This window comes from Aotus nancymaae, unplaced genomic scaffold (genome assembly GCF_030222135.1).
Source record: "Aotus nancymaae isolate 86718 unplaced genomic scaffold, 86718_ANA_hifiasm-v0.15.2.pri h1tg000003l, whole genome shotgun sequence".
In the NCBI taxonomy this organism is placed as follows: domain Eukaryota; kingdom Metazoa; phylum Chordata; class Mammalia; order Primates; family Aotidae; genus Aotus; species Aotus nancymaae.
Genome location: NW_026988414.1, coordinates 17681058 through 17694991, shown reverse-complemented (window position 1 = coordinate 17694991; position 13934 = coordinate 17681058). Strand labels below are relative to the sequence as shown.

General features: G+C 52.2%; 1 protein-coding gene across 1 annotated transcript in view; it reads left to right on the top strand.

Annotated features, from left to right (window-relative positions):
- COL27A1 (collagen type XXVII alpha 1 chain) overlaps positions 1 to 13934 on the top strand; it is a 155383-nt gene that overhangs the window by 61279 nt on the left and 80170 nt on the right. The window contains exons 14-16 of the mRNA XM_064376659.1: positions 2107 to 2160; positions 4737 to 4781; positions 13219 to 13272. Of these exons, the coding sequence (XP_064232729.1) occupies positions 2107 to 2160; positions 4737 to 4781; positions 13219 to 13272 (153 nt within the window). The remainder of the gene's footprint in view (positions 1 to 2106; positions 2161 to 4736; positions 4782 to 13218; positions 13273 to 13934) is intronic.

Sequence of the window (13934 nt, the reverse complement as noted above, 5' to 3'; positions counted from 1 at the left end):
AAAGAAGGCTCCCCTGGCCACAGCCCAGCTGGCTGATTCTGGTCTCAGGAGGTAACATGGATTTACCTTCAGCATGACCAAGAAGGGCTGGTTTGGGTGAGACTGGAATTTGCCAGAGGAGACCCTAAGGATGTCAGGGGAGGAAGCTTGGGTAAGGTCAGATGTGCCCCCACAAAGACATGATCTGGACACACACACAACCTCCCCTGCCACACTCCTCTGCCACCCTCTACAACCACTGGGACACCCGTTTGAGCAGCTTCTGCAGACGAGGCTCGTGCGTAGCCCATATGAACATGTTAGACTCCAGAGGTGGACCTGGGCTCTGCCGCAAACTTTATGACCTTGACCAAGTGATGTTGCCTAGCTGAGCCTCGATTTCCCCGTCTGTGAAATGGGACCGATAACTTTTTCCTTAAAGGTAGATATCAAACGCAAGTGAGGTGCTGCATGCAAAGTGACCATCTTGGTGTGAATTTCATGTTTGTCTTCTTGTTTCCTCCTTTTGATGTCTGAATGAAGCCACACCTTCTGTGGGGTGAATGTCAACCCAAGAGAGCTTCCTGGCAGAGGAGAGATTTGAAGGGAGTAGGACTGTGGGGCAGGGCCAGGCTAAACACCTGGATACACACACACATTTCAAGATGTCTTTGCTTAACCGGTAGAGACTTCGGTTTGGGTTTTGTTTCTAGGTTTGGTGTTTTGGGTTTAGTGTACTCCCTGGACTCCTCCAGTGGTATTAGAAACCAAAACCGGGATGATCCTCCGTGAGGAATGTTTACCATTTGAATCATAGCTCCAGCATTCACTTGGTCAGGAAAACATGTGCTTTGTTTTTTTTTAATTATATTTCCCTGGAAAAACAATGATTTGAATTCAAGGAGGGGAGGAGGACAGTTTCCCCACCTCCAAGCTTGAGGACTTTCTTTTCCTTTTGAAGTAGGAATGGAGTTCTATCCCTGGCCCCCAAAGGCGTCCCCACAGCTGATATTTTTCCAGCTGCCCGTCTCCCCAGAGCGTGGAGTGGCCTCCAGAGTGGGGTCAGGGAGCGGGTGAGAGGGCCAGACCTGCCTGGGCTGGGAAACACCTGTGGAGGCTGGGCTGATGTTCACTGGTGATGTGACTTTGTGTGACCTTGCCACTTAACTCTTTCACAGTCTCATTTCCTTTATCTATAAAATGGAAATCATGATACTGGAAATAGAAGCTCAACGCCACAAAGGAAAATCAGCGCTGAGACAAAGGATCTTTCAGCAATGCAATTTTTACTTCCTGGACTGCAGGAAGGGTACTCTCGCTAGCCATCTTGCCACAAGAGTACAATGAATGAAGGAAAACACACAAATTTATCCCTTCCGCATTTGGGGTCGTCCTTACTGCTGTGTCTGATCTCCGCTGGCTGGAGTCGGACCTCACAATCTAAACTAAAACCCGTTGGCTAATAACTTAAAACTCTTCTAAACAGGTAAAAGCAATGGAGAGCTGGGATATGTCTGCGAGCATGTCCAGCACAGATATCTTGCTTGAAGTACAAGGACATAGAATGTACCACGTGCCTGTAAGCATGGCATGTCTAACAGCTACATGGGATAGGGCTTACCAAAGTTATTAGCATACTTATTCTTTAATGAGAAAGGAAACTTTAAAAAGGAACTTTTCTACTTCCCACAGTGATTTCACTGGGTGACTTTTGAAGAACGTGCCACAGTCAGAGAAGGTCTGATCTGAAATGCAACAGAGGCCTTCTGGGGAAACAGAGGCTCTTCAAACTGGCCTACGCCCAGCTATGTGCCCCTAGTCTGTGTCCTTCCCGTTTCATCAGGACCAGGTCCCAGATTAGGAGATTGGCATTTTCATGCTGGGGAGCTGGATACCGTTTTCTTTTCAGAGACTGAGTAGAAAAGGAAAGGACCCCTGAGAAATTCTTTGTGTGAAGCTGCTTGTTGATGGTAGGGGTGGCCTCAGCACCCTGCTGTCTGCCCATGACCAAGGAGTGAGACGGCCTTGACATTGTCCTTGTGTACCCCCCGGGGGGATCTGGTTCAAAGCCCACCCTGCAGGTGAAAGCACTAACCTACCGTGTCTGTTCTCTCTCATGCCCTCCAGGGGTTTCCTGGAGTCTTTGGGGAAAGAGGCCCTCCCGGACTGGATGGAAACCCTGTAAGTATTTAAAGTCTTTGGGAACAGGAGAGAGATTCCGAGCGAACACACAGCAGATTTTAGGAGCCCACACTTTAGGGTCAGACAGACCTGGGTCAAATTCCAGCCCTGTGAACTACTAGCTGGTCACCCTTGGATGAATTACACGATGTCTCTAAACGCTAGGCTTCTGACTACTGTGGCTGCCCTGTTCCCCGCTGTAAGAGTCCCCAGCCCACTGAGTCCCTGGGCCCAAAGCTCCAGGCTGCACCCCATTTCCAGGACTTCGGGTCACTCCCACTGGAGAGGCCCCGGCTGCTGCCATCTTACAAAGCATCAGAAATGTTTATGGGCCGGCAGAGGCCTGGGGAAGCACACGGTTTGCAGGCCCTGTTTGGAGGAAAGGAAGAGCTGAGTTCCAAAGGAATCTCCGCTACAGGCATGTTTATAGAGTTTGTAAATAATTAGAGGCCCAGGCTCTGTTCCACGAGGAGCCGGGTCAGCCTGTCCTGGGGAGCTGAGTCTGTCTTTCCCTTCCCAGCTCCAGGGCCTGGGCCGGTGGCAGAAGGTGTTTGAGGTCCCCCGTCTCCCCTTGGGGCTTCCTGCCTGAGTAGCCATGCCAGCTGTGCCCTCTGCAGAGGTGGCTGCTGCATTCATAACCAGCACCTGATTAGATGCTAATTCAGTTCCACAAATGCTCCCTGAGCCTGACCCAGCCAGGCTCCCTTGGGGATTATAGCCTTGACCTCAGAGCCATATACAGACCTGGGTTTGAGTTTTGTTGCACTGCTTGTCAGGTGTGTGAGCTTGAACAGATCAATTCACCTCCCTGAATCTCAGTTTCCTTGTCTGTCAAGCGGGGAGATCAGAATTCCAGCCTGAGGCTGGGTGCGGTGGTTCACGTCTGTAATCCCAGCACTTTGGGAGGCTGAGGTGGGTGGATCACTTGAGGTCAAGAGTTCAAGACCAGCCTGACCAACATGGCAAAACCCTTTGTATACTAAAAATACAAAAAATTAGCCAAGCATGATGTTGCATGCCTGTAATCCCAGCTACCTGGGAGGCTGAAGGGGGAGAATTGCTTGAACCCAGAAGGCGGAGGTTGCAGTGAGCCAATATCGTGCCACTGCACTCCAGCCTGGGCGACAGAGTGAGACTCCATCTCAAAAAAATAAATAAATAAAAGAGAGAGGGCTGTCGTGAGAATGAAAGGTGGCAGGCAAGGTGTTCCACATGGGTTTGGTGGGTGAGGCTGTGTGAAATACTGGGTAATCCAGGGCACAGTCCCTGCCATGGAGGAGTTCTAGGACCATTGCTGCCATCTGTTATACAACAGGCAGTGGGATGGGTGGGATCAGAGAGGTCCCAAGTGCCTCTTTGGAGAAGGGAACAGGAAAGGCTTCTGGGGACAGTGATATTTGCATCGGGATGAGGAGATACGTGGGGAGACATTCCAGGTGGAGGAAGAGGCACCAGCAAAGGCATGGGGTGGGGGAAATCCGAGCCTCTCTCTCCCTACATCCTTTGTTAGATTGACTGTTAAAGATATGCGGTATCATTTGCAAGTTTCCCTGGGGAGGGGCAGGGATGTCTTTATGCTCCTGGCATAGAGAAACAGAAGACTCGATGTCTGTCACTTCCCCTCACTGTCGCCCAGTCTGGAGTGCAGTGGTGCGATCTCTGCTCACTGCAACCTCTGCCTGTGGGTTCAAGCGATTCTCCTGCCTCAGCCTCCCGAGTAGCTGGGATTATAGGCACACACCACCATGCCCAGCTAATTTTTTGTATTTTTAGTAGAGACCGGGTTTTGCCTTGTTAGCCAGGATGGTCTCAAACTCCTGACCTTGTGATCCGCCTGCCTAGGCCTCCCAAAGTGCTGGGATTACAGGTGTGAGCCACCGCGCCCGGCTGAACCCTGGAGTTTTATTCTCACCTTTCCATTTTGAACTTGACTCAAACCCCTCCACTTATCATTTCTCATGTGGGTAATGGAAGATTCATGTTTAGGATGGAGAAACGGAGGTGTAGGGGATAAGTCACACAAAGTCTCGTCTCCTGACTCCAAGGCTAGAACTCTTGCCAGGCTCCGAGGGCCCTGGGAGAAGGATATGTGAGAGTGTGGGTGCTGGGGAGGATTCCCCCTTTCTCCCAGCTGGGAAGGGGAAGGAGGCTGGCTTGGAGGCTCTCAGCCTGGGGCCTCGTGGCTTTGTCATTTCCTTGCACCTGGCCTTGGGTGAATCAACCCCTGGAGCTTCAGTTTTCCTGTCTACAAAGTGAGTGTGAAATGTCAAGCACCATGCACATCTGTATGACCATGATCGAGATTCCGCTCATTCTGTTAATGCTTACAATGGGAAGATGCTGGATTTGAAGTCTGACCTCCCCATTTGACAGATGTGGAAAGCTGATGGCAGAGAGGGGATGGGTGTGGTCCAAACTTCAGGCCAGACTCAGGAAAGTCCCTGGAGCCTGCGGTCAGTAATAAGGAGTGTTCAGCTCTGAAAGACCCCACCAGGTGCCTGTGCGGAGGATGACATGGAGGGAGGGGCCCTGGAGGGAGACGCAACAAGTAACCACCTTGGTCTCTCTATCTGCAGGGAGAACTGGGCCTGCCAGGCCCCCCTGGAGTCCCCGGCCTCATTGTGAGTACATCAGTACCTTCGGGCAGCGGGTGGGTGTTGGGGTGAAGCTGGCGTGTAGGGAGCCAGGAGCAGGCCCCATAGGGGAGGTTGAAAGGCCCTTTTCTCATCCAACCCCCAGAGGGGCTGGGGTCCCGGAGAGAACAACCTGGGCAGGGAAGGCAGGTGGGGAAGGGCGGGCAGGCTCGGGGAGGAGAGCCCTGCTGTGTGGTTTCAGGTGCATCACCTGCCTTCTCTGAGCTTGTTTCCTCATTAGTTAAATGAGATGGGCGCTTGGAACACAAGATTGCCAAAGTACTTTCATACCCGCAAGGGGGTGTGGACAGGTGATGGCATGCTCATTTGATAGGTGAGGCTCATTTCCAGGTCCAGAGGGAGGAGGTAGCACCATGGTGGTCTTTTTCACTCTTCCTCCAAGCAGACTTGGAGGCAGACCACCTAGGTTCAAGTCACAGGCCTGCGACATCCTGGCTGTGTGACCTGGGCCAAGCCACTTACCCTCTCTCGGCCTAGTTTCCTCATCTGTGAAATAGAGATGACAGCAGAATCATCCTGGAGTGGTTGTGAGGATTAAACAAGGCATCATATGTGTAATCCTTGGCACAGGATCTGGCACCCAGTAAGTGCTGGTGGGAAATATTGTTATAATAATTCTTGTCATTACCTCCTGAAATGCCCAGGGCTGAGAGAGAGGCCGGAGGAGGTGGGAGGCAAGCTGACCTGACTCCATCCAGGTGGAGCAGGCCCTGAGGAATGGTTCTAGCCAAAGCCAGGGGCCCTGCTGGGCTTTCAGTGGAGTGAGTCTTAACCTTGGGCCCAGCCCCAGGGGCCAGTGAGAGGTCAGAGCCTGGGAAATGACACTCGAAGTGTCCCCATAGTCTGATGCTCCCTCTGCCCTGTCTACTGGGTCATTCCTCAAGGGGTTTGAGTCTGGGGACCCATGGAGGGACAAAAGTAAACTCTTTGCCACTCCAGCACCTGTGCTGAGGAATTCTGCTCAGAGAGAGGCTGGAGGAGGCCCCTGGGGGAGGCAAGGGACCCTATTGCTCAGGGGAGGCTAGTCCTGGGAAGAGGGTCCAGATGTCCCCATGGCCATCTGTGCCTGCTCAGGTGAGTGGAAGCAGAACCTGGGTGGGATGGGCAGAAGGTGAGAGCCCTCTGGCTCTCAATCCTCACTTTGCTGCCTCCTGACTCTGAACTTCACCTTGGTCTCATTTCCCTGAGTCTCAGGGATCCCCTCTGTGAAATGGGATTATTGTACCCACTTTTATTAGGACCACAGAAAAACAGTCAATTCCAGTCCAGTGGCTAAGAGGACAGTTTCTGGAACCAGACCGCCAGGGTTCAAATCCTAGCTCTGCCACTCATATAATCGCAATCCTGAGCAAAATATTTACCCACCCAATGCCTCGGTTTCTTCATCCGTAAAATGGGAACAATTTTGGTGCCTAACTTGGAGGATTGTTGTGAGTGAGGATGTAGATAAATTAATATGTGAAGTGCCTAGTATATAGTAAGCCCTCAAGAAGTACTAGTTATGATAATAACAGCTATTGTTGGTGTTATTATATTACACATACATGTGATATTTCACACCTGGTAGCAGCTATCTGGGTTGCTGAATTGAGAAAAATTTCACAGTCACATTGGAACTTGGTGGGAGAGGGTGCTGCCATTGATTAGTGATGTCTGCTTTGGCTGGGGTTGAGGAAGTGTCAACACATGAGTCATAAATTTGTCATCCCTGATGTCCATTCAGTAGGACTTTGCTGAGCACCTTCTTTGGCACAAGGCATTGACCTAAATGCTTTGGAAAAAGAAACATCTGCCATGGGAGTTAGAAAACTCTCTGGAAGTCTTCTAAACTGACCCTCTCTAAGCCCAGCAGGAATCCCTTCTGGAGCATCTTGGTCATGTGGTGATTAAGCTCCAAAATGAACACCTCCAGTGTTAAAAGTCCCTCCCTCTCTGAGAGCCTGGGTCGTTCTACAGAGCTCTCATTGTTCGGTGTTTTCCCGTGGATTGAGCCCAACTCGTCCTCAGTGTCCCCGAGAGAGGCTGTTTGAGGTGTAAAAATGGTCTTTGTTTGTGCTTCCCAGGGCTCCTTCTTCAAGGCTAAACAATCCCAGTCTCCAAAGCCTTTCTGAGGGGATGTTTACATATCCTGGCTGTCATCCTTGGCACCTGGTCCTGTTTGTCATTGTCCCAGTGTCTGCTAGGTTGGGTCCTGAGAGGAGCAAGCATATTGCTTGGTGGGATAAACGCAGATTCTGGGGTCGTGGACCGTAGCATCGTAGCCCTCCTGGTTCTTTTTTTTTTGAGACAAGGTCTTGCTGTGTCTCCCAGGCTGGAGCTCAGTGGTGCGGTCTTGGCTCACTGCAAACTCTGCCTCTAGGGTTCAAGTGATCCTCCCACCTCAGCCTCCCAAGTAGCTGGGACAACAGGTGTGTACCATGACACTGAACTAATTTTAGTACTTTCTTCTTGTAGAGACAGGATTTTGCCACGTTGCCCAGGCTGGTCTCCAACTCTTGGGCTCAAGCAGTCTGCCCGCCTCGACCTCCCAAAGTGCTGGGACCTCCTGGTTCTTTACAAAGCTCATGCCTACCTGTGCTCTCTGCTGCGGTCCACTGTTAGGGTTGCCAGAGAAAATATGACACCTAGTTAAATTTGAATGCCAGATGCAATATTTAGAACACGTTTATACTAAAATGTCATTCATTGTTTATGTGACATTCAAATTTAACTGGGCATCCTGTCTTTTTAATTGTCCAGTCTGGCAATGCTATTTGCGGTGTCAGAAGAAACCCTTTCGACAAATGCGAAAACTGAGGCTGTTGGTCAAGGTCACACCCCAGGCAGGAGAGGGTGGAGGCCATGACTCTCAAGTCCTAGTCTGGGGCACTCCTCTCTTTGCTTCGGAGCAGACTGCGCTGGGGTCAGAGCCCTGGGTTTTTCTGCATTTCATGGTACGCCTTTTCCAGAACTGATTTGTTCTGCCTTGGATTGTGGTTCCTTCATGCCCTGCGTCTTTTTTCGGCCACTTTCAGCCTCCTTCCTCAGTGTTTAGATTCTTTTCACTGCCAAGATGAAGTGTTCTCACTCCTGTGCCTGTGAGGTCACAGGGCTGGACCTGAACCCATCAAATCACCTCTGATCCCCGAGAAAATGCTTCCTTCCACCCTGGATTTTTGGAAACAGCAGCTTCTGTGCCTGGGGGAAAAAGATTGTCTCCCCAAAGAGCTGGAAAGGAAAGGAATTTTCTAACCAGGAGTTAAAGAGGAAGAGGGATTGTGAGTCACCTATGGTTTTCCAGAGGATGTGGGTTTTTAGCTGAGCAAATGGGAATTCCACGTATTGATAATCATTTTAGTGGAAATTCAAATGTATTCAATGCCTCTGTCTAGTCAGTTGAAGCAATTTGCATGCAGACTGAGGCCAAACCTTCCTTCCGTCCCCCGGGTCCTTGCAGCCGGGAGGAAGGGCGTGAGAGGACAAACTAACATTTATTGAGCGTCTGTCTGCTGTGTGTGCATCACATGCACTGGGCTGGGCAAGCCTCGCAAAGCCGAGGTCACTGGTTAGAGAGGGGAAGTGTCGGGCTTGTCACCTGGATCTGAATGCCTCAATTCCAATAAGCCACCGGTGGCTCCCTGCAGCCTCAGAGGTGAGAGGGCCTCCAAACAGCCCTCTTTGAGTAACTGAAACCCTTTGGCAGGCCCTCAAGAAAACTATGCCTGATTCCAGAATCTGCTCAACAAAGACAATTTTTGTCCTTTCTATTCAGAGTGACACACAGGAAATTTTGGCTCCTCCACAATTTAATGGAACCCAGAGAACATGTGATCTGGCCACACACCCAGCATGTGAGGTGCAATGGGTTAGTCCACCTTGTTCTGCCACTGAATCATCACCTGGCTTTGTTTCCTTGTCTATAAAGCAAAGTCAGATACCTCCCCACCTGGCATGCACCAAACCCTCTTGTGCCCAACCATGTGTCAAGTTTGTAATTGTCACCACAGCCCTCTCAGGGTAGGAAGTGGGGCCACCAATTTACAGTTAAGGAAACTGAGGCTTGATCTCCTGACCTCGTGATCCACCCGCCTCAGCCTCCCAAAGTGCTGGGATTACAGGCGTGAGCCACTGCGCCTGGCCTAGTTTTCCTTTTCACCATCACCAAGCCACTTTTACCAAGCACCTCCTTGGAGCTCTGCCCTGTGCTCGGCACTGGGATCACAGAGGTGAGGTCCTCAGAGCAGGCACCTGTCCTTGGTCTGGCAGCACAAGTGGTGGCCCCATAAGCACACACAGAAAGGATGGCCAGTGTCAGAAGGGTCCTGAGCGAGAGGCATGGGGGCTCAGAGGCCTGACAGCAGGGGCACAACCTTCTCTTGGGGTCAGGGAAGTGATGTTAGCACTGGAGGCCGAAGGACAAATGGGCATTAACAATGCCTATTGGGGGCACAGCACTCTGGGCATGGGAAACAGCTTGAGCCAGGGTCGGGAAGCTATGTCAGCAGCTAAGTGTGTCGCAGCTAAGGAGGAAGAACAGGGCAGGAAGGTGAGATGCGTGTGCAGACATCGTGAAGGATGGGCACTGGGCGCTGACTCCCATGTTTGCCTCCGGGGCCCACTGCTGCCATTCAGGGGACTACAACTCAGTCCTTCTGGGTCTCCAGCCTGACCTCATGCCCTGTCTCACGTGAGACATGGCAACAGGACAGACAACCTTGAGTGCTTTTTTGGTCAACAGCCAACTCAGGCCTTGTGAGCATGGACTGTGGGGTCAGACAAACAGACAGACAGACAGACTGACTGACTTGAGTTCTGGTCCTGTCTGCCTCCTGCTTATTGCTCGATCTCAGGCATGTTACATCACCTGTCCCTAAGCCTCAGTTTTCCCATCTGTAAAATGGAGTGGGACCGACAATGGTGCTTACCTCCTGGGGTTACTGTGAGCAGTTGGTGAGCATCCAAGCTGCCAGCATTGTCCCTGGCATGTTGAAGGTGTGCAGAGTGACATTTAGCAATTGCTAAGGAGGCTTCAAGGTGGGTATTGTGCATCTGGCACACAGTGGGCGCTCTTTAAACGGTGACAGATGAGGCTGATTGTGTTCTTGGTGGAAGTCAGTGAGATGAAGGGCGCAGTGTGGAGTGTGGTGTCTGGGAGCTTAGAGAAAAGTGAGAACAGACTCCAAATTAAGGGCCTTACTCATTCTTTCTCGTGGGGACGTGACATTCTGAGTGGCTGCGGCCAAGCTGCCCTCGAGGGCGTCTGGTACACAGTAGATGGCGGCTCTGCAGACCACCCTCCAGGGATACTGGCCTGGAGCTTTCTGTGTTCCTCCCCAAAATGCTTTTATAGCCCAACATGAGGGTCCCACCAACACAGGGGACCTACCCTGTGCAAGCTGGCACCTTCTACCCTGCCAGCCAGGGGTCTCTCTGCCACAGATGCCTTCTGCCCTGGAGTTGGATGCCCAGGCCAGGTCTCTGCCCCCACCACACACAGACCCCTTTGGAGAGGTCTGCCAAGGCAGAGTGGGACCTGGGGAGTGGGGTGCTGTGCCGTGACTGCCTGAGGCCCCACACAGGTGACCGTCTGGTCTGTGCTGAATTCATTTTCACACAAGCTGCTTCAGGCATGGAAGGAGGAAGAATGAGCCTGTGTTCCTGAGCTGCTGGTGGCCCCCTGCCTGCCGCCCGCCCTGCCCGGCCCCTGGCGGAGCAGGACTCCTCCAGCAGAGCCGGCTCTGTTTATTTGTGTATCACGGAGAACTCTGGGCAGGCCACCCTGGCTGCCTTCATCCAGGAAAGGAGAGAGACAGCAGCCAGAGGGACCTGTGGACATGCAGCTCTCTGCAGACAGAGCTGGCCTCCCTTCTAATCTGGCCTCTCTCCCTCCTCTCAAGAGACCACCTCGGAATGACCTAGAAGCTCTGGAGACAGGCTGCCTACTGTGAATCCCAGCGGTGCCCCGGCTCTGTGACTTCACTCAAGCCCTAATCTCTCAGAGCCTCAGTTTCCTCATCTATAAAATGGGGACAGTAGTAGACTGATCTTGAAGAGCTGTGGTGAGGAATTACTGGGTTGAGGCAAGTCAAGTGCCTGGCAACTGGCATTTGCTTGTTATTATCACCCTTTTAACTGAGCCCTCACTTTCTCCTTGAGATTACTTGATGGGACCTGACAGCAGAATTTCTTTCTTTTTAAAGATAGAGTCTCTCTCTCTGTCCCCTAGGCTGGAGTTGAGTGACGCTACCATAGCTCACTGTAGCCTTGAACTCGTGGGCTCAAGGAATCCACCTGCTTCAGCCTCCTGAGTAGCTGGTACCGCAGGCATGCACCACCTTGCCCAGCTAATTTTTACATGTTTTCCATAGAGATTGAGTCTCCCTATGTTGCCCAGGCTGGTCTTGAACTCCTGGCCTCAAGCAATCCTCCTACCTAGGCCTCCCAAAGTGCTGGGATTATAGGCATGAACCACCATGCTGTGCTTGGCCTGAAAGCAGAATTTCTTAGCAAAGGCTCAGCTAGGAGGTTTTGTTTCATCCAATCAAATGGGAATCCTAAAGTCCAGGAAGGGGAAGCATTTGCTGAAGATCACACAGCCCAGGCAGGGCCAAGGCCAGACTCCAGTTGTTCTGGGGGTGAAAGAGTGAGAATCGGCATCATCCCAGCCAGGCTGAGCTGCTGTCTGCAAACTCCACACTGTCTGTCTCTCTCCTCGGGAGCATTCCATCTCACAGTCCCCTCGGCTCTTCCTGCAGGAGCCAGGCAGGAATGTGATTTTTCATTCTCTGCCTGGCCTCCCTCCGAGACGTCTCCAGGCAGCTCCGACAGGAACGCCACTTCCCATTCTTGAGCCTGGCTACCTGGGGCAGCCTTTGTTCCTCCGACACTTCAGACCTGTGCCCCAACCTCAGAGCACTTGCCAGGGGCCTCCCTAGAGCCTGATCGGATTGCGGGAAACAGAGGCCCAGAGAGGTCAGGCACATTGAAATCACACAGCAGCCAGCCACTTAGATCAGTCAGGGAGGATGGACAAGGGGGAGAAGAGGGCATTTTCAGGGTCTCCCTTTCTCTGAGTGCAGACTTAATGTCACGGCTGTGGCCGAGGGAGTGATGGAGTGTGCAGAAGTGAGATTTGAGGGGAAAAGCGTGGGCTGGTTAAGAGGAAAGTCAGTTGCTTCTTTGCTCTGTACCAGGGTTCCTGGACCTTGCACTACTGACGTTTGGGCTGGATGGTTATTCATGGCGGGGGCTGTTCTGTGCACAGCAGGATGCCTAGCTGCATCCCTGGCCTCTGCCCACCAGATGCCAATAGTACCTCTTAAGTTTGACAACCAAAAATGCCAAGTATTTACACGTTCAATCAGTTACTCCTGGAAACAAGGCTGGCAGGCACACAGTATTGTTCATCCCCACTTGTCACATGAGGAAACTGAGGCACGGAGACATCAAGATCCCCCAGTTCACACAATGAGTGAGTCCCAGAGAAGAGTGAGACCCAGTGGTCTGCTGTCCACCGGGTGGACAGAGAATGAAAAATCACATTCTTGCCTGGCTCCTGCGGAAGGGCAAGGGGCCTGTGCCGTGGAATGCCCCTGGGGAGAGAGACAGAGGGATGGGGTGGAGTTTGCAGATGTCAGCTCAGCCTGGCTGAGTGCCTTCTAGAGCCTTCTTTGAAGAGGAAGGAAGGCTCTGGAAAGGCCAGGAGGGGCATCATGGGGACAGCACTCAGCCAGGCTGAGCTGTCATCTGCAGACTTCACACCTGTGAAGGGAACTTAGCTTTCTAGGTCTGAGGACTCCATTGTTCTCACCTCAGACTGGCTGATCTGATCTGAAGCTGGGTCTCCAACCTGGGGTCTGGGATCTGCCAGCTGATCATAGTGTCCCATAGGGCCCATCACCAACTGTGGGATTTCTGGGATCCACAGCCTCACTCCTTACCTGCTCCCCTCCCCAGAGGCAGCCAAGCCTCTGGGAAGCAGGAGGTACCTCCCCTCATGTAGCTGGAGGAGTCACAACTCTGATTTATGCCTTATTTAACTCTTGCAAGCAGCTCTGGAGGGACAGATCATTGTCCCCATTTTATAGAGAGAAAGCCTGAGGGTCCAAAATAGTCAAATGAAAAGCCCTTCGTCCCTGGTACGGGGCCAAAGAACCAGATATAGGAGAGAAATATTGACTATAGAAAGAAATGGGATAGGGGAGGGGCAGCAATCTAGAAGTGAACTTGAGCAAGGATCTTTGTGAAGTTGATTCCAGCACTTTAGTGGAGGTCTCTGGATGAAGAACATTCCACATTCCAAGATCAATCCTACAGAGTGACATCTTCGGAAGCCCAGCCTCAGGGACCTCGGGGATCGTCCCCACCACCCAGGCCAGCCCCCTGTCGGCCACTGCTCACAGCATCCTCTTCTCTTTGTCCCCAGGGTGACTTGGGAGTGTTGGGTCCGATTGGCTACCCAGGACCCAAGGGCATGAAGGTAAGCAAGGGATGTCCCCCGCTTCAGGCCTCGTCCCAGCTGGGCACCCCCAACCCATTTCAGCCCAGAAAGAAGGGCGACCTTAATGATGCTGGGGGAAGGGAGGATGGCAGGCTGCTCAGAGAGCTGCTGGGAGGAAGCTGGGCAGGTCAGGAGCTCAGCCAGCTCCGGCCTCAGAGCCAGGCTTCATCTGTATGTCATTTAGGCCAGACATCTTCCTCTAGCTGAGCACGAGTCTGATGTGGTTCCGGGCCTCGGGGCACTGCAAGTCCAGTAGGGGACATCACCAGGGCTATAGAAACTACCATGGCAAACCAGTGAACTCAGCCCACCCCGGAGTGGGAAGGGTGTGCAGCAGGAAGGCAGCCCAAGACTGTAGGACCACATCCCAGGGACGACCCAATTTAACCAACATGCGTGGGACATGGCTCGTTCAGCCCTTCCCTCCCATCAGTGCCTTCTTCCCCTGGGTTTGTCTGCAGTGCTGTGATTCACTGCCTCTTCTCATAGCTCCTTCAGGCCACACCCTTGCCCTGTGACATGGGAGTCATTTGCCCCTTTTACAGATGCGAACACTGAAGTTGAGGGATCTTTAGCACAGGGTTTGTGGCAAGTCACATGTAAGCCAGGGCTCCTGACTTCTGTGGCCTGGAGTCCCATCA